The sequence below is a fragment of the Herpailurus yagouaroundi genome, unplaced genomic scaffold (assembly GCF_014898765.1).
Source record: "Herpailurus yagouaroundi ecotype Mexico unplaced genomic scaffold, PumYag 192, whole genome shotgun sequence".
NCBI lineage: Eukaryota > Metazoa > Chordata > Mammalia > Carnivora > Felidae > Herpailurus > Herpailurus yagouaroundi.
Window position 1 is genome coordinate 26,605,279 of NW_024412423.1, and position 20,826 is coordinate 26,626,104.

Genomic DNA, 20,826 nt, shown 5'->3' on the forward strand with positions numbered 1-20,826 from the left:
GATATGCCATCGTCTCAAATCATTTTTGCATTTTTATTTCCCAGGCAGTCCTTGCTTACATGCCCGTGTCATTTGTACCTGGCTGCCATTGTAGTGCAGAGGGCATTGCGTATACCGTCTTCCTTCCTTTACTTGATCAGAAGCAACCTCCCTATAGGGCAAGATTTCTCCACTTCACTGTTGACGTTTGGGCTGGATAATTTTTTTTTAAGATTTTATTTTTGGGGTACCTGGGTGGCTCATTTGGTTAAATGTCCAATTCTTGATTTCGGCTCAGGTCATGAGCTCATGGCTTGTGAGTTCGACCCCTGCATCGGGCTCTGCTCTGACAGTATGGAGCCTGCTTGGGATTCTCTCTCCCTTCCTTTCCCTCTGCCCCTACCCCACTTGCTTGCTCGCTCCCTCAAAAAAAAAAGAATAAAAGCTCTCTCAAAAGATTTTATTTATTTATTTATTTATTTATTTATTTATTTTTTTAATGTTTTTATTTATTTTTGAGACAGAGACAGAGCATGAGCAGGGGAGGGGCAGAGAGAGAGGGAGACACAGAATCCAAAGCAGGCTCCAGGCTGTGAGCAGTCAGCACAGAGCCCGACGCAGGGCTTGAACTCACAGAGTGTGAGATCATGACCTGAGCTGAAGGCGGACGCCCAACCGAGTGAGCCACCCAGGCGCCCCAAAAGATTTTATTTTTAAGTAATCTCTGTACCCTACAGAGGACTTGAACTTACAAACCCAAGATCGAGTCACATGCTCTACTGACTCAGCCAGCCAGGCACCCCGACTGGATACTTTTTGTTAGAGGTGGGTGGGGTGTCTCCTACTTGGTGGGATGCTCAGCAGCATCTTCACCTTTATCCACTAAATGCCAGTAGTGGCTGCTCAGTTACAGCAACCAGAACGTTTCCAGACGTTACCAGAGTCCCCCCTAGGGACCCAAATCACCTTTGAGGGCCATTGCAGTAGAGTCTGCATAATGAAAAATTTAAGTTGCCCATTGTTTTTTGAACCCAGTGGAGGAAAAGCATTCCTAAACAGTTTCATCAGCAGCTGAAAAATACATGCCTTTTTCTAGTGGTCTGCCCAGGAGGAAGGCTCGGGAACTTGGAACTATATTGAACTCCCTCTTGACCTGTGGCTGGACAGGCTTTGTTTCTGAGCTTCTCTTTAGTCTAAGACTGGAGAATCTGGGTGTTTGATACCATTCCCTATATTAAAACCAGTCAGTCACCTGGCTGGCTCAGTCAGTGGAGCATTTGACTCTTGATCTTGGAGTTGTCAGTTCGAGCCCCACATTGGGTGTAGAGATTACTTAAAATCTTAAAAAACAAAAACAAAAAGCTGAACAATAAGAGCTTGAGTCTAGTGGTCCAAATTTTTAAGTGGCTTTTTTTTTAATGTTTACTTTTAAGAGAGAGAGAGAGACCAAGTACAAGTGGGGGAAGGGCAGAGAGAGAGGGAGACATAGAATCTGAAGCAGGCTCCAGGCTCCGAGCTGTCAGCACAGAGCCCGTCAGGAGATTGAGAATCACAAACTGTGAGACCCTGACCTGAGCCCAAGTCGGAAGCCTAACTGACCGAGCCACCCCAGGCGCCCCTAGTGGTCCAAATGTTTAAATATTTACTGTTAACTGTTAATTATTAAATAGCTAGCTAAAGAACAGAGCTAATACTTCAGTGGTTGCTATGTGTCAGGCGCATTTTATATATTAATTCATTCAGTCCTCGGAACACCCCTCTGAGATAGGTCTTACTATCCCCATCATCTAGATGAAGAATCTGAAGCATAAAAAAAAGCCCAACTTCACTTTTTCATGGTCGCACAGCTAGGAAGTGGTGGAGCTGGGATTCAAAACCCAATCCAACCCCAAGGCCCATGCCCCTCTGCAGCTACCATTTACTGGGTACCTAGTGAGGTGCTTGATGCTGGGCTGAGAGCTTTGTGGACTTGGCTTCAGCTCTCAAAGTAGTCCTTCAGGCTGAGTAGTTATCCCGGAGTTTACAGATGTGGAGCCAGAGTCTTAGAGTTACGATATGTTGCCCCTGGGCCCCCAGATAGCCGACCCAGTGCTTCCCTGTGTCACGTGGCCTCCCATGAATGAGGAAAAAAAATTTTCTACCTTCATCTTCCTTTTTCCCTTGTGTCAGGCACTAAATCAATGTGAACTCTTTCTTTTTTTTTTTTTTAATTCTTTTTAACGTTTATTGTTGAGAACAGAGACAGAGTGCGGGGGGGGGGGGGGGGGGTGGAGCAGAGAGAGAGAGAGCGAGACACAGAATCAGAAGCAGGCTCCAGGCTCTGACCTGTCAGCACAGAGACCGAGCAGGGCTGGAACTCACAAGCTGTGAGATCATGACCTGAGCTGAAGTCGGACGCTTAACCGACTGAGCCACCCAGGCGCCCCAAATGTTAAATATTTCTGATTAGATCTTATTCTTCAGGTGGTCTGTCAACATTATCTCGTTTAACGTTTATTTATTTTTGGGACAGAGAGAGACAAAGCATGAACGGGGGAGGGGCAGAGAGAGAGGGAGACACAGAATCGGAAACAGGCTCCAGGCTCTGAGCCATCAGCCCAGAGCCCGACGCGGGGCTCAAACTCACGGACCGGGAGATCGTGACCTGGCTGAAGTTGGACGCTTAACCAACTGCGCCACCCAGGCGCCCCAACATTATCTCATTTAATCCCTACAGCAGTCTTGGTGGTTTCCCATTTTAAAGATGAGGAGACTGAGATTCAGAGAGAGGAAATAACTTGCCTAAAGTCATAAAGTAACTCATTGAGCCATGAACTGAATGAACCCAGGTCTGCTTGATTTCATACCATGTTCTTAACTTTTATGCTCTTTTGCATTCCATTAGAGAATATCCTTAGAATACTTCAAAATTAGCAATAGCTGCTGGTGAGGAGTGGTACAGGAAGTGGGCTCTACGGGTAAGACATGTTCTTTCTGGGGACACTCAACTGCAACTCTATTCTGTTCTTTTCACGAAAGCACGTGAGATTGGCCTTGAGTGAATGTGCTGGGCTCTTGGTACCGAATTTGACTCTTGTTTCACACAATCGTGACTTCAGGCTTTAATTTGGCAGATCTGCTCAGCAAGGCCCAGTGCTTTAACAAAGTCCCTCTAAGAACTGCTGTAGGTGTCATGGACCTGGGCATCGTGTGAAGACAGTCTGGTCACAAAGTCATGGGAGCCATAGGCCCCTAAAGATGGCCTCAGGTTTTTCTGTTTTCTTGGATTGAGAGATGCATTCTGTTTGGGTCACATACTTTCTGCAAAACTCTCTATTCTGCCTTTTCAAAAACATTGGCCTGCCCAGCACTCAGGGGTATTGGAGTATAAAAAGGAAACTGCTTTTTGCAGATCCAGTTTACTGAGTTGCCTGGCGGGATGTGCTCAGTGCCTGCTGACACAGCAGGCCGGTTGGTCGCACCTGGCTGGCCTGGGGAGACAGAAGATGTTGGGAGTCTTACCTACTCCCAGACCAGTTTGCTTCATTGTTCTTTGCCCCTTTCCACCCGGGTGTGGCCTCGGTTTTCTGCTCTAATACTCCTTTTACCTAGTCTTCACATGGGACCTATACATTCCCTTCACCTCTCACAGAAGCTTTTTAAAGTTACATTGATATAACCAAGAAAAAATTGGTTTGGTGGACCAAAAAAAGCCGGAAGACTGCTTTGGGTAAAAGGCATCTAGGGAAATGGGAAGGTGCAGGTGGGACAGAGCCGGTCAGTCCCTAGGATTGGAGCCAAGACCCTGGTGTTGGGACTTTCCCGTGAGCGTGGGGTCACCTACGGTGGCAGGAGTCTTTCCCTAGAACATTCATACCCTCCAAGTAGTAGCAGGCATTTGCTGTGCTGGAGAGGCCGGCTCCAGGGTGCTACCTGCACCCCCAGCGGGTGGCACCGTGCCTGCACGTACCTAGCGCCTGCTTTCCAGTGGTCACTGTGGTTAGCCATAGGGGGGAAAATCTATATTCTGCTTATATTGTGGCTCCCCAGAGTTGAGGTGCTCTAAAAAGCAGGACACGGCATAGGATGATTATAATGAAAATGCTAACAGTGAAGATGAGGCTCAGTGTCCACATCGTTGGATGAGGGCTCAGCCCAACAGCCACTAACACTGTTCTGGTGACCACATCCACAATGATTGGGGCCCAGGAGAATGGCTTTTCCCACACCCTGACTAAGGCATCTGCCCCACTGCAAGCTGCTGCTCCTGGGTTATATCGCCATTCTCTCAAAGAAACATGGCCTTGTTTTGAAAATACCTTTTTAAATTACAGAGATAGCTCTTACTTACAGAAAGTAAATAATACCCTAATTTTGCTACCCAGAGATAGGAGTTAACATTTTGGTGTGAATCTTTTGTGCCGTGTTTAGTTTTTTTTAATGCAGCCCTTTTTGAAATTCACTTAGTATGTTAGTCTCATTTTCAATTCCTTAGGTCCTATATATCATCTGCTGCATCTTGGCCCTGTAGACTATGCACGTTAAGGAGTGGTGGTCACTTGTCATCGAGGGCTCCATTTTATTTTTTTTTATTTTTTTTTTAATTTTTTTTTCAACGTTTTTATTTATTTTTGGGACAGAGAGAGACAGAGCATGAACGGGGGAGGGGCAGAGAGAGAGGGAGACACAGAATCGGAAACAGGCTCCAGGCTCTGAGCCATCAGCCCAGAGCCCGACGCAGGGCTCGAACTCACGGACCGCGAGATCGTGACCTGGCTGAAGTCGGACGCTTAACCGACTGCGCCACCCAGGCGCCCCGAGGGCTCCATTTTAGACGTCAGTCTCGCACTGCTGACTTCACACGGGAGTGTGCCCCCAGCACGAGTTATTGTTGTTACGAAAAATCTCAAAACAGTGTAAAACTCTAACATAGATTGCTTTTCTTTTCCTTTTTGCCTTTTATTTAGTTCATAACGTAACAGCTATAATTTATTGTCCATTTACTTTGTGCCTGGCACTGTGCTTACTGCTTTTCAAAGAGTTAATCATATACTCTTCCTAACAGTTCTAAGAGATGGGTTCTATTGTCTCATTTTCAGGTGAAGAAACAGAGCACAGAGAGGGTAAGGGGGTTGCGTTTTATTTGAATGGACCATGCCAGGTGTAGCAAGCCTTCCCCCCGAATCTGGTGAACCTGTGTCTGCAGGAGCTGGCCTGTGGTGGGTACAGCAGCGGAGAGGACCCTGCTCCCCTGCTGTTTGAGCTGAGCCGACAGTTTGGGGGCGGCTGACAGACCCACAAAGACAGACCAGCGAATGGGTGCTGACCGTATCTGTAGGCTGCCTTGGTCTTCTGTTCACACTTGCCTGGCTCCCCTCTTCCAGGAAACATGCACTTTGCTCTGGACTCTTGTGGAAAGGCTCATCAGCTTACAGCAGGAAGCTTGCTGATGTGTGCCATCAGGGCTGCAGCTCTTTGGGTTTTGAGAGGCCAGTACCGTTCCCCTCCTCTTCCCACCGCGAGGCTCAGGGCCTTTTTCCTCATTTGATCAAAGGTGACTTGTGTGTCCAGGCTGAGATCCTGAACGGGAAGGTGGCACACTTCCTCAGGGTGCCCTTAGAATTAAGAGGCTTTCTGCAGCTTGGAGAAGAAACTAGAGCCTTCTCTCCACTCTACGCCCCCTCACCCCCACCCACATGTGCAGGCGCACACAGTCTCCTTCTAGGGATTTAAGGGATGTACTTGGCGGGGTCGGGGTGATGTGGACAGAGCTTTCTCCTTGGGGTTCCAGGCATCTGCCCCTCTTCTCAAGGACATACCTGCTTAAAGACCATAAATTGGGAGTAGCCTGGGAATGTTTTCAATGCCTTTCTATAATTTTTTTAAATGTTGTTTATTTTTGAGAGAGAAAGAGAGAGCAGGGGAGGAGCAGAGAGAGGGGGACAGACCTGAATCGGGCTCTGTGTTGACAGCAGCAAGCCCAATGCAGGACTTAGACTCATGAACCGTGAGATCATGATCTGAGCCGAAGTCGGACACTCAACCGACTGAGCCACGCAGGTACCCCTCAATGCCTTTCAGTTGTGCTTTCTCTAGGGCAAGATGGGGAAAAATGGCCAGTAGACTTTTTTTTTCAGTAGTGTTTTGGTTCCCTGTGAGCTTTTCCATTTACCCTTGAAATGACTTCATTTGGTTGTCTGGAGGACAACCTGAAGGATTTTAGAGAGAGTGCAACATTGTATTTGAGTTCTTAATAGGTAAAAATGGATTTTTGCTTTTGGGTGGGATGTGTATCATGCGTAGTTTATGAAGGGTCAGTCGCCCCCCCCCCCCCCCCCAAAAAAAAAGCCCTGTCCGAGTACCCTTGGGCAGCCACAGGTAACTATCAGCTCCTCAAGGCTATGGGCAGGATGCCCTGGGCGTGTACGTCTGAAGTAAAGGCTCTCCAGAGGCCTCTCGGGAGAAGGTGTCTTCCATGGGGCCAGTTCTCCCTAGCCTAACCAGCCTCTGGACCCTGAGCTCCCTTTACTCGCTTGACTCCCAAGGTCTCCCCCTGGTCAGCTCAATCCCCTGTGGGATAAAGTGCTGGTTCCCATACCAGAGACTGCTCTCTCAGCCACTACAAGAAAGTTTGGGCTGAATGAGGTCTCTTGAAGGGTTTGAGCTGATAGAGGAGGGAGTGACCCCCTTCCTTTAGAGCTTAAAACTGATAGGACCTTCGTATTTTTTCTTAGTACTGCTTTGCTGTTGCTTCAGAGAATAGCTAAGCCCAAACCTGCAGCTTGCTTGCAAGACAGGCTGGAAACGGTTTTTCCAGCCAAGGTGTAATGTGTGAGGCAAATTGTTGGTTCATTTGTTCACTCATTCATTGGTTTGTTCCATATCTCCTATATGCCAGGACTCCTGAGTGCCTTGGGCTAGGCTAGGAAAATAGAGCTGCAAGTGACATTGGGAGTCTTCAGTAGTTTTTTTTTTTAATTTTATTAAAAAAAATTCTTTTTAACGTTTGTTTATTTTTGAGCGAAAGAAAGCATGAGTGGGAAAGGGGCAGAGAGAGAGGGAGACACAGAACTGGAAGCAGGCTCCAGGCTCTGAGCTTTCAGCACAGAGTCTGACACGGGACTCGAACTCACAAGCAGTAAGATCATGACTTGAGCCCAAGTCAGGTGCCTAACTGACTGAGCCACCCAGGCACCCCTAGGGAGTCTTCAGTATTTTTATCCAGGTGGAATCAGGAGCTAAGGGTCACCAGAGTTCCTCCTGGAGGTTGAAAAAGAAGACCTGACCACTCCCCTGGTCAGGCATCGGAGAAGGTGGGTAGTGGTAGAGGGTTCTGGGTGGTCACCAGCTCCATCCTGCCGATAAGGGCAAGGATGGGTAAGTACCGAGGCCATGTGCTTGCAAACATCATTAGGAGACACTGCCCCTGCCTTTCTCAGTTATTGCCCAGCAGCCTGGTGTCTACAAGCAGTTGGGCTTGGGCAGTACCAACAGGAAATAGATGCTTCTTTTACCCCATTTCTGAATCCTGTGTTTATTCTTCAGAAAGATCTTGGTTGCTCCTATAAAGTGGAAACTGACTGTAGGATCTCCCTACCAGCTTTACACTGGGCCCATGTTGCTGCCAGCTGCTCAGCAATTAGGGAGCCCTGCCTTCCAACCTTCAGGTCTCTTGGGAGGAATAATAGCAGCTAGCATATACTGAGTACCTGCTGTATACTAGGCCCTGGCCTATGTGGATTAATTCATTAAGTTACTGAAGAACACAGTGAAGGAATAGGTACTGTTATGATCCCCATTTTGTAGACAAGGAGCCTGAGCTCAGGAGAGGTGATCATGCCCTCCAGGTGGCACCCAGAGTGGACCCCAGGATATCCAACTGTAAGGCCCCCACCCCTCCTCTCTCTAGTGTTCCTTGGCGAGCTGCTAGGCCCAGGAGCAGTCACTCGGGTCTGCTTGTGCTGTGACCTGGGGAGGGGTCCTCCTGCCAGTGATGATTGTACTGGCTTGAGTGTGCTGGACCTCCAGAGTTTGCTGGGAAGCCTCCTGTTCTCCACACTGGTGGTGCTGTAAATAAGCACACTGCTTTGGGCCGCTGAACTCTGTTCGGTGGATGGGGAGTGGTCAGATGCCTTCTGTCATTCCTGACACATTGGCGGCTCCCTGCATGGCCACTCTGCCTCCAAGGCTAAGCCCACTTATTTTACCACTTGAGGGTTTTCCTAGCAAGGATTAGCATATCTCTAATGGTTTCAGTGGAAAGGTAGTTGGTCATGGTGTTGGAGACTTTTTTCTATCAGGCTTCTTTGGACAAGCAAGCTAGAACTCATCAGATGACCACAGAAGGAAGCTGTTTCCCTAAACCCCAGACCTGTCTCCAGCCTGGCAGGGTTCTAGTCACAGCCCTACAGACAAGGAAGGCCATACCTCTATCTCCCTTTCTCTGGCCTCACATTCACCACAGTGGGTGAGGACTTTTTGTCATTGCCTTTTGGGTTGACGTTGCTGTGTGGTGGGGTTACAGAACAGCAGAGATTGTTGTGGATGACTTAGCGGGGGCCAGGCACCCCATACGGTTCTTTCTTGATCTACAGGGATGACCATTATTGTTCTGAAATGGTGGGCAGGGAGTTGGGGAGGCAGAACAGTCCTTATAAAGTGAGGTCTGCCTTGAATCACCTCACCATGTTTATTGAGAATGGTCATCGGTTCTATCCGTGACCTGAGAACTCACCTTGTTCTCACCAGGGCCTGAAACTGAGGTACAGTCACCTGAAAACAGAAGTCTTTTACTATTGCAAAATTAATCCAGACAGTGGAGGGAAGAAACAACCTGGGGTGTTTTGCATAAATATATCTGCTTAGAACTGTTAATCAGTAACACAGGAATCTGGTGCGTGTAGAAGCCAGTTATGGTCTGTATACCTAAGATAAAAACACACTTTGTGTTCAGTAAAAACGATATGGCAGTGTTTACCTTGTTACAAAATGCAGCAAGTCCTATTTGAATGAAACTCCTGAGACCGTCATTCAGTGTGAGTCAGACAAGCATTGCTGATAACAGAGCAACCTGTGCCTGTCTGTGCCTGGACACTAATTGGTAGAACCCAGCAGCTACCTCCTTGGCCATCTCTGCCCTTTTGGACAAGTCCCAAAGAGCCAGCTCCCCTTGGAGTATACTACCTCTCCAATTTTTTCTGTAACCCAGTGCCTGAAAACCTGGAAAATAATAATTTTCCTGATTTCTTTTTAGCTTTCAAAGTCCTAACAGTCATTGTCATATTCAAGAGCCAGGGACATTGGGAGTTTCTGTTTTCTGATCTCTCTCTCCTTGCTTTGTTTCTGCAATTCCCTAGTTCCAGGCATCTTTCCAGCTTCTTAGGGTATGAAATGGCAGATCGTGCATTAACCACCTTGTCTGCCATCTTTTGGGGGCAAGGAGAGTCGGGCTGTGATGACTCAGTCAGAAGCCGGGTCTGAACTAAAGTGACGCCCACTTCTTGATGAGACACTCAGTAGCCATCGTTTCTTTAAATTTTCTTGCATTAGTGGAAGAGAAAGAGACATGACAACGGGGCACTAATAAGATGGACATGCCTTTCCCTGTAGCTCATTGAAAGGATATGTCCTGATTCCAAATGCCAGTTGTGTTTATTACTGGTCCCACCCAGTGTGGCATGTCTCTGTGTGGCTCCTCAGATGGGTCTCTGGCTCTTCTTTCCAAGTGGTCTGTGAGCTCCCGGGGTCGGGTACAGTGTCTTTTGTTCCTGGACTCCCCTGCAGGGCTGTGTCAGAAAAATGAGAGGCAGGCTACACGAGGTGGGAGGGAGACTGAGCAGTGTCTGCCACATCCTCTGGTGGTGCCGCACAATCGGAGCCGTCTGCGGGAGTGTTGAGGGAGGAAGGCAGGTGGACATACGGCAGGCAGAGAGGACTTGGGTTTTTTATGAGCACGATGTGCCTCTTGCTGGCCGGGTCCAGGCTGGCCCCGGAGGGCCCAGGGTCGGTGGGCACTACCCAACCGCGGGAAACTGCTGTGGGAGTAAGTGCTCCTGAACTGCTCGCGTTTGGAGTTCTGCCTGCTGCGAAGCTCAGCCTTGGTGTCTCCTTCCCAGGGCAGCGAGGTGCCTGGAGTCCTCATGAGTAAGCAAAGCATTAAAGAATGTAGGGGTTTGGGGAGTGCCTGGTGGCTCAGTCGGTTGGGCATCCAGTGCTTGATTTCAGCTCAGGTCATGATCTCATGGTTTGTGGGTTCGAGCCCTGTGTTAGGCTTGTGCCGGCAGTGCGGAGCCTTCTTGGGATTCTCTCTTTGCCCCTCCCCTGACTGCGTGCACGTTCTCTCTCTCTCAAAATAAACAAACATTAAAAAAAAATTTTTTTTTAAGAATGTAGGGGTTTTTGTATATGGTGAAATACTCAGAACATAAAATGTATCCTTTTAACCATTTTTAAATATACAGTTCATTGGCCTTAAATACAGTCGTATTGTACAGCTATCACCACCATCCATCTCCAAAACTTACTTCATCTTCTTGAAAACTTACTCTCTACCTGTTGAACAATAAGCCTGTCTCCAGCCACTCCTAACCACCATTCTACTCTCTGCCTTAGAAGTCGGTCCATTTTAGGTATCTCTTGTAAGTGGAGTCATACAGTATTTGTCCTTTTGTTATTGCCATATATGTGTTAGCATCATGTCCTCAAGGTTAGCCCAAGTCATAGCATGTGTTAGAATTTCCTTTTTTTAAGGTTGAATACTATTCCATCATATGTGTTAACCATGTTTTGTTTATCCATTCCTCCGTCAGTGGACACTTGGGTGCTTCCGTTTCTGGCTTTTGTGAATATGCTGCTTATAAACATGGGTGCATAAATACCTGTTCAAGTTCATGCTTTCAGTTCATATGGGTCAAAGTTTTAAAGCACAAGCAGCAAGATGTCTTTGAAGGTCATTTTCTGATAAATTGCCCTTCTCCACTGAGGGCTAGGCTTACAGACCAAAAGTTAGCTTTACTCACCATCTAATTTTAGACTCCAACTTAAGCACCACTTGTAACATCAAGCTTCATTTTGATATTTGATAGGCTTCTACTGCGCATTACAACTCCAACTTAGTTGGCCACTTCTTTGTGATTGTGGGGGCACCCTTGTCACTTGCTGGTGGACGTTGGTAGTGTCCTTATTAGAGCTGGCTTGCTCTAGGGGTGCATGCTCTTTCTGACTTTGCCCCTCCTGACCCAAGTTGGGCTGGCCTTTTGACCTTGTCTCTGATCTGGCTCCATTTGGGGACCTGAAACCCTGAGCCCACTGACAACTGAGGCTGTTGAGACCATTTTTCTTCCACCCGTGGCAGCTTTGTGAGGCACAGTATTCTCTCCCATCTCTGCTGGTTCTTGTTATTTGTCTTTATTTCATCCAGATCTTATACAGCATTTAACATTATTAGAATTATATGTAAATTTTTTTCTTGGGGGAGTACAATATTTTTCTAAATACTTTGGCGTTTGGGGTTGCCACAAGGACTGGTTTTCCCTGTACCAGTTTAAACCTAGTCCAACAGCCCTTGGCAACTGGTGAGGTGTACACACCTGGGGGATAATGGGCTTTTGATGGATTCAGTGGTTCTGGCATGGGTCTCTACCTCTTGATGAGACTTCTTTAGGCCAGACTGCCAGATCAGTTCAGTTAGGAAGTAGAGATGGCTGGTTGTGAATTTTTTTCTTGATGGTTATATGGTTATTCTCTTTATTAATTTCTTAATAGAAATTCTCCATATCCACACTTGAGCCAACCACAGCTCTTTTGCATAGTTAAGGACGTTAAGAATCAGTGCCCCGGTGGACTTTGAGCCCATGACATGATAAAACCGTGGGCCATGCAGCCCTTATAAAATGGGGCCAGGACCCTGTCTCTGTGCATTGTAGCCATTTATCCTTGGCTGAGAGGCTTTTGCTGGTGCAGGTTAATGGAGACTGCATGCTCCTCGTCCCCATCCACCCTGCGCTGGCCTTCATGCGTCTGGCCCAGCAGGAGAACGAGGAGAACATTCTCTGCTACTTTTCTGCTCTTAGGGCTGTTACCCTCTGCTCTGGCACATGGCTGCAGGGCCCAGGAGGGGGAGGATCAAGCCGTATCTTGTTGTCAATGCATTTTCATCTCTTTGGGGCCTCGCTTACAGATAGCACTGTCAACCCTGCTTTTTTGCAGGTGAGGACACTGAGGTTATGAGAGGTGAAGGGGAGGGCCGAGTCAGAGCAAGCCGCCCTGGAGCCTAAATCAAGAAGGAAGGAAGGGAGTGTAGAGGAGTCTGGGCTGGGGATGAGTTGAGAGAAGGCATCAATACATGCTTAGTACTGTGGCCATTGTTTTAGTCTCCTGACGGTTGCTTTATTTGGCTTTGCTTTAGATGCTGGAGGATGAAGGGACAAGTTTGCCAGAGAGCAGATCAGATGCTTCTCAGAGAATCAGAAAGATGTGGGTGGGGCGTGGAAGAAGAGCCGTTCACACAGTAACCCAACCTCAAGTTAGGTCTCCGTCCTAAACCCTGGGAGGGGCCTGGTAATGAATCAGGCAGCTATTCCTGGAGCTGACGTGGAGGAAAGGGGATGCTCCTCTGGTGAGCCATTCCTCGGGCAGGGACAGAGAAGGAAGAGCTGGTTCAAGGAGCACACAGACAGATCCTGGAGGTGGGCTGTTGTCTGCATTCACAGATATCACTGTCTGTACAGCCTGAGGGCTGGAGGTGCCTGTGAAACCCACAGTGGGGTTTCACTGCTGGAATGGGTGGCCGCAGAGCCCAGTGTGCCCAGGACTCCCGTCGGGGGGATGGGTTGTCACTAGGCATGACCCTGACAGGGTACAAGTGTCTCTGGCCCTTGGATTATAGGCCCTGTGCTGTTGTCCTGTTTGTTCCCATGCTGGCCAGGTCCTTCTGTCCCAGACTTGGGATCCCAGCTCCCTGTCCCCTGCTCTTGGAAGCTGCTCTGTTCTGGGCCCTGCCGGAGTTTCCCAAGGTCATACTTGCCCTAGGGCCTTGTGCTCCTGGCATTTCCCCCTCCAACATTTTATGTTCTCCCACCATGGGTCTGCTAGAAGTGGGGCCTGGCTCTGTTCATTCACCCCCTTCCCTCAGAGTGGCTTTGGGCACGTGCCTGCCTGGGGCTGGACCTGTCCTGTCCTCCAGACAGTGAAGAGCCAGCTGGCCTTAGGGTCCTTTGCTCCCAGAACAGCCTGTGACTCTGCTCCCTGGCCTCTGGTTTCTTTCTGATGCTTCTCCCCAGAGTCAGGTGAGAGCCCCCTTCTCTCTGCCTATGTGGACCTGTCTGAAAGAGGCCCACTAAGTCAGGGGAGGGGTCTGCCTGCAGGGCCATGGTCACTTGAATAATAGTGATAATATCAGGGAACATTGATCGAAAGCTTTACAATGTGGTAGGCACTGTGCTAAGTATTTTATAATGTGCCTGGTCTCCTGATTTTCTCAACAATCGGTGGGGTGTAGATTATCAGTGTAGTCCTATTTTACAGCAGAGGAAACTGAGGCTAAGAGAAGCGGTCACCTGCCCAAGGTTATGTGGCCAATGTGTAGATGAGCCTAGTTTAAATCCAATTGGATAACGTCATATGAAAATCTTTGTTCTAAAATCCTAATTGTGGTGCCTAATACTAAATTGGAACAGGGTGTCTTTGGGAATTGTGACCAGAATTGGAGAGACAGTGTCAGGTGGGAAGGGTTCCTTCTCTGCTACTCTCTGAACTTCCCATGTCTGGAATCTGAGAACCCTGCTGCCTTATACACATACTCACTCTCACTCTCAATCTCTCTCACTCTTTTGCTGAACCTCAGGTTCAGGTTCCTGGGAAGAGATGTTGGAACAGCTGAGGCCAGCTGTGAGAGAGGAGGCTGGGGAGACAGGGACAGAACTTTTCTGAGAACACAGCTAGTGCCCTCTGTAGGCTGTGTTTTGGGTGTTGGAGGGTGGGGCATCGAGCTCCTGCATGGCCTGGTCTGTGCTGGGCAGTCTGTCCACGGGACAGGTGGTAGTGCTTGCCCACCGCGGCAGTGAGTGTTGCAGGAGGTTCAGGGCACCTCTCTCTGCTCTGTGTGTACAACCTTAAGTGGGCTCCTGCCTCCTCACCGCAGAGCTGTCCTGTCCCAGCTTTCCAGGGACCACAGTTCTGCACCCACCCAAATACAGGCCTTGGTGCTTGAAGCCCAGAGGAAATTCACCACGTAGAATTAACACCACGTAGAATTTTCTTTGGATTATCAGTCATTCAAGTACTACCCTTTACACTGTGCATGTGCCTAGAGGTGGCTTCCCCACAGTCAGAGAGGAAGCACTGGCCCCACCTCTCACACAGTATTCAAAGGTCTCCTGAAAGGGGCTGTGATACGTGAGGCCAGTTGAGTCTGCAGAAGCAAGGCAAGGCACCTGAGGCCCTCAACAGGCTAGGTAGCAGGGCTGCTGAACAAGGGCAGATACATACCCCTGGGGTCCATGCAGTCTGACTGTGAACAGTCCAGATAGCCAAGGAGAAAGTGCTATAGGAAGGAGGAACCTTGCTCCTTGAGCAAAGGAGTGACATGCTAGGCAGGTACGTGCAGAACAGTGGGTGTGTGCTGCGTGAGAGGAGAGTCAGGAAATAGACATGTGAATGCTACCTTCTAGCTGATTTTGGACAGACCACGTAGACTTCTCTTGAGCAGTTCCCTCCTCTGTAAAATGGGACCACAGTGTGTTCTTCACGTGGGAATACGCAGGGCTCTACAGACTTCAGTCTGATGACAAAGACAGGAATGATGAGGGTGGAATCTAGGAGCAGTGGACTGGTACCTTGGCTGAGGTGGCGTCCATCCCATGTCCCAACAATCTGGGGTGTTATAAGGCCCCAAAGGCAGAGCAGAAGAGTGGAGGGGATGTTTCCAGGAAAGGGAAGATGAACGAGCCCAGTGACCTTGTTGCCAGTGTCAAAAGAGGGCCAAGGGGTGAGGTGGGCACTATTTTCAGGGTCAGATGGGTAGGCACTGAAGTTTCTGACAGGTATACTGCTGAGGTGTGACAGACAGGGGTGTGGTGGGTGGAGGGGCTCTGCTGAGGAAGCCAGAAGAGAAAGAGCATGATGTTCACCTCCAGGAGTGAGCAAAGAGCGGAGCCGTGGGGCTTGTCAAGGGACCTGAAGACGCCCCTTGGAAGATCATGGAATCTTCTGGAGTGTACATAGGGACTGGCTGTCCCTTCTCCCTTGGTGCCCTCTTTCTCTAGGCCTGGGCTCAGGTGGGCTCCTGACACCTGCCCAAACCTAAACCCAAACTCAACATGGAGGAACAGAAGAGGCTGGGGTTTGGTGATTTCTGAAATGCCACCAGCTGGTGATGGTGGAGAGGGAGGAACCTTGGCAGTGGCCTGTTTCTGATGCACGGGGCTCAGCCTTAGGAACTGTACCAGTTTCGGGGGTGCTCTCTGGTCTCCGAGCTCCTTGGAGGGAGTGGGGAGCAGTGATTTGAATATGCTGCTCACTGGGTTTGCCCTAGAGAGCCAGCAAGGCCTGAGAGGAGTCAGAATTGCACTGAAGACATCACTGATAGGGAGGGCTATGGGTCACAGGAGCAAAGTGGGGTTATGAGAGGAGCAAAAATAACTGGGAGTACACGTTAGGTGGAGTTTGGCCAGGGTTGGGGTGAGGGTGGCACTAAGTAACAGTGACACGGGGAAGACAGTCTGGGACTAGGGTGGGTGCCACCAGGGAGCCAGGGAGTGGTCAATACCCATTGCCCCCAGACACTTGTGGTAGAGGCTAGTAGGGGTCCAAGGTGTGCTGAAAATGGACAGGTCCTCCCTCCTGCCAGTAGGACTCGGCAGTGACAGTCCAGAAGAAGCAAGCTTTGAGTGTGGCTTTGGAATCAAAGATTCACTTTCCTGGATTAAAGAAAATGTAAAATGCAGATGTAAAATCCTCTACCCCTTGCCACATCCTGACCTTTAAGTTTCTTGTATCCTTTTGGAAACTTATTTGTGTATATGTGTGCATCCTTTTCTTCGTACAGATCAAATAAGGCATGCCATGTACCTTGCTTAATTTGTTGGCAACATGGAAGAACTACCTAGTTCTTTTTAATTTTTTTTTTTAATGTTTACTCATTTTTAAGAGACACAGTGGGAGTGGGGGAGAGGCAGAGAGAGGAGACAGAATCCGAAGCAGGCTCCAGACTCTGAGCTGTCAACACTGAGCCCGACGCGGGTCTTGAACTCAAGAGCTGTGAAATCATGACCTGAGGGGAAGTTGGACGCTCAACTGATTGAGCCACCCAGGCACCCCTACCTAGTTCTTTTTAAAGACTGGTTAGTTTTCTGTCTTACAGTATGTGTTGATTTAGCTAATCAGTGTCCCATTGATACCAAGGTCATTGTTAATTTGGGGTTTTGATATAGCAGACACACTATACCCATATCTGAACATTGGGACAATTATTTCTGTAGGAAAAACCCTCAGTGTGGATTTTATGAGTCAGAACTATATGCACTGCCCCCTATCTCTTTAAAAGGGGTTCTGCCGGGGTGCCTGGGTGGCTCAGGGGCACCTGGGTGGCTCAGTCCGTTAAGTGGCCGACTTCAGCTCAGGTCATGATCTCGCGGTCCGTGAGTTCGAGCCCCGCAACAGGCTCTGTGCTGACAGCTCAGAGTCTGGAGCCTGTTTTAGATTCTGTGTCTCCCTCTTTCTCTGACCCTCCCCCGTTCATGCTCTGTCTCTCTCTGTCTCAAAAATAAATAAACGTTAAAAAATTTTTTTAAAAAATAAAATAGGTTCTGCCAGTTCACACTTGCTGAGTGTTTGAGAATTAGAAATGATGCTGGTGACACAGAATTAGAAACGATGCTGGAGCCGTTGTGAGGATTAAATGAGATAATGCATAAAGCTTTCAGCCAGTGCCTGCCACACCAGGCTGAGAACAGGGCTCACTGCAAACTGGACCACTTTGGACAAGCCTCAAGTTAGGTGCCGGGTTGGGTTTCATTGTCAGCTTGGGGCAGGGGAGGCGTCAGGACACAGTGGTCTGACAGCTGCTGAGCCGTCCCCTTCATTCACATGTTTAAGAAACGTTTAATGAATGCCTGACGTGTGCCAGACACTGGAGCAGAGATGGAGCAGGGAAGCAGACAGGCATGGCTCTGACCCTCTGGAGAGGGTGGGAGTCTCCGTGGCTTGTGCTAAATACTACCTGCATAGGACGCTGCTACTCGCAGTCCCCTCTGACTAGGTCTTTCTCTCCCCTGCCCCTGCCTTGCCCCCAGTGTACGTGGTGGAACGGGAAAGGAAGATGGACGTGGACACCGGGTGTCAGGCAGCCCTGGCCGCGTGTTGGACTGCTCTGTGCTGCTGCTGCCTCCTGGACAACTTGAATTGAGCAGTTGGGACCCAAGTGCTCCCTCCAGGCCCACTGCCTTGTTACTGGAATAAACAATTAGTGCTGCACCACTTCCATTTTTTCTTTCTTTTAAAAGTACCTAACCTACAGTCTTAAATTTTAGCACCTATGACAGGTGTGAAGTGGCATCTTACTGTCTTTTTAACATAGTGACTCAGTAGTTCTATTCACTGTGCAGTGCTCACAATAAGTACAGTCACCAGATGTCACTGTATAACATTAATATGCTGTCACTGACTGTATTCCCTATGCTGTATTTTTCATCTCTGCCACTCACTTATAACTGGAAGTTTGTACCTCTTAATCCCTTTATCTCTTTCACCCATCCTCCCCACCCACCTCCCCTCCTGCAACCAGAGCTTCTCTAAGACTGTTTATTTAATTCTACATGCAAGTTGAAATCATCTGGTATTTGTCTTTATCTGACTTATTTCACTTATCGTAATACTGAGTCCATCCATGTTGTCACAAATAACAAGACCTTGTTCTTTTTCATGGCTCAGTAATGCTCCACTGTGTGTGTGTACGTGAGTACATGTGTCTCTGGGGGGGGGGGGGGGTGTTTTTACATGTGCCACATCATCTTTATCCATTCATCTACAGATGGGCACTTGGGCTGCTCCCATGTCTTGGTTACCGCAAATAATGCCACAATAAACATAGTTCAATTAGTGTTTTTGTTTTCTTTGGGTAAGTACCCAGTGGGAGAAGTACTGTGTCATATGGTAATTCTATTGTTAATTTTTTAAAGACCTCCATACTGTTTTTCACAGTGGCTGCACCAGTTTGCATTTCCACCAGCAATGCACAAGAGTTGCATTTTCTTTGTTTTAAAGATTTTTAAGCATTCTCCACACCCATTGTGGAGCTCAAACTCACAGCCCTGAGATCAAGAGTCTCTCAACTCCACTGAGCCAGCCAAGAACCCCAAGGGTTCCGTTTTCTTCACATCTTTGCCAGTGCTTGTTGTTTCTTGTTTTGGGGGATGATCACCATATTGACAGGTATAAAGTGATACGTCATTGTGGTTTTCATTTGTATTTGCCTGATAATTAGTGATGTTGAGCATCTTCTTATCTGTCCATTGGCCATCTGTACATCTTCTTTAGACAAATGTCTATTTAGGTCCTCTGCCCATTTTTAATAGAGTTAATTATTTTTTGGGTGTTGAGTTGTATGGGTTCTTTGTAGCTTTTTGGTGTTAACCCCTTTTGGGATATGTCACTTGCGAATATCTTCTCCCATTCAGTAGGCCGCTTTGCCATTTGGTTGATGATTTCCTTTGCTGTGCAAAAGCATTTTCTTTTAATGTGATCCCAGTAGTTTAATTTTGCTTTTGTTTCTCTTGCCTCAGGAGAAATATCCAGAAAAATGTTGTTAAGGCTGATGCCAAAGATTACTGCCTGTGTTTTCTTGTAGTTTATGGCTTTAGGTTTTTAATCCATTTTGAGTTTATTCTTGTGTATGGTATAAGAAAGTGATCAGTTTCATTCTTCTGCATGTAGCTGTCCAATGTTCCCAGCACCATTTATCAAAGAGAATGTCTTTTCTCCATTGTGTATTCTTGCCTCCTTTGTCATAAATTAATTGACCATATAAGCGTGAGTTTTTCTAGGTTCTCTATTCTGCCCCACTAATCTCTGTGTCTAATTTATATGTTAATACCATATAGTTTTTTAAAAACTGAAATATAGTTAAAACGCAGTCTCAGGTGTACAGTAGTGATTTTAGAAGTATATACATTACGTTTTGCTCACCACAAGTGTAGCTACCATCTGTCCCCATACAACAGTGTTACAATGCCACTGACCATATTTTCTCTGCTGTGCCTTTCATCCCGTAACTTATTTCATAATTAGAAGCCTGTATCTCCCACAACCCTTCACCCATTTGCCCATCCCTCATTTCCTCACGCACTCTGGCAGCAGTTTGTTACCCTGTATTTATGGATTTGTTCTTAATTTATGTTTTGTGTTTTAGACTCCACATATAAGTGAAGTCATATGGTATCATCTATCTCCATCTGACTTATTTCACTTAGCAGAGTACCCTCTAGGTCCATCCATGTTGTTGCAAATGACTAGATCTCATCCTTTTTTTTTTTGTGGCTAAATGTATACACACACACACACACACACACACACACACACACACACACGTACATACAAATATATGTGTGTATATAGGGATATATATAAAATATCCATCCTATATCTTCTTTATCCACTCATCTATTGATGGACAGTTGGGACTGCTTCCATCTTGGCTATTATAAATTATGTTGCAGTAAACATAGGGGTGCATGTTATCTCTTCAAATTAGTTTTTGGTTTCTTTGGGTAAATACCCAGTGGTAACTGGATCATACTATAATTCTTTTTTAAAGAAATTGCTTTTAAGTTTATCCATTTTTAGAGAGACAGAATGTGAGCAGGGTAGGGGCAGAGAGAATCCCAAGCAGCCCAGCTTTGCGCTGTCAGTGCAAAGCCTGATGGCAGATCTCGAACCCATGAAACTGTGATACCATGACCTGGGCCTAAATCCAGAATCATATGCTTAATTGAGTCACCCAGGCGCCCCTTTTTTAAGTCTTTTTGAGGAACCTCCATACTGTTTTTCACAGTGGCCGCATCAATTTACCTTCTACCAGCAAGGCACAAGGATTCCATTCTTTCCACCTCCTCACCAGCATTTGTCATTTTTTGCCTTTTTGATTCTAGCTATTCTTACAGGTGTAAGGTGCTTTGTCATTGTGGGTTTTTCATTTTTCTGATGATTAGTGATGTTGAGCATTTTTTCATGTGTCTGTATGTCTTTAGGAAAATGTCTATTCAGGAAATGTCTATTTAGGAAAATGTCTGCCCTTTTTTTTAAATTTATTTATTAGCATATAGTGCAACAATGATCTCAGGAGTAGATTCCTTAATGCCTCTTACCCATTTAGCCCATCCCCTCTCCCACAACCCCTCCAGTAACCCTCGTTTCTTCTCCATATTTAAGAGTCTCTCATATTTTGTCCCCCGTTTTTATTTTTGCTTGTTCATCTGTTTTGTCTCTTAAAGTCCTCATATGAGTGAAGTCATATATTTGTCTTTCTCTAATTTTGCTTAGCATAATACCCTCCAGTTCCATCCACGTAGTTGCAAATGGCAAGATTTCATTCTTTTTGGTTGCTGAGTAATAACTCCACTGTATATATATACCACATATTCATAACTCCATTATAAATATACACACACACACACACACACACACCCCACATCTTCATTATCCATTTATCCATTGATGGACATTTGGGCTCCTTCCATACTTGGGCTATTGCTGATAGTGCTGCTATAAACATTGGGGTGCATGTGTCCCTTCAAAACAGTATACCTGTATCCCTTGGATAAATACCTAGTAGTGCAAATTGCTGGGTCGTAGCGAAGTTCTATTTTTAATTTT

General features: G+C 47.2%; 1 protein-coding gene across 5 annotated transcripts in view; it reads left to right on the top strand.

Moving 5' to 3' along the window:
* Window positions 1-20,826, top strand: part of CYSTM1 (cysteine rich transmembrane module containing 1) — an 82,634-nt gene that overhangs the window by 47,925 nt on the left and 13,883 nt on the right. For 4 of the 5 annotated variants that reach the window (XM_040444667.1, XM_040444666.1, XM_040444669.1 and 1 more), the window contains exon 3: window positions 17,250-17,434. The exons of the other annotated variant lie outside the window; for it this stretch is intronic. In XM_040444667.1, coding sequence (XP_040300601.1) covers window positions 17,250-17,362 — 113 coding nt within the window. In that variant the 3' untranslated portion in view covers window positions 17,363-17,434. Of the gene's footprint in view, window positions 1-17,249; window positions 17,435-20,826 lie in introns of those variants that run through there. 5 annotated transcript variants of the gene reach the window in all.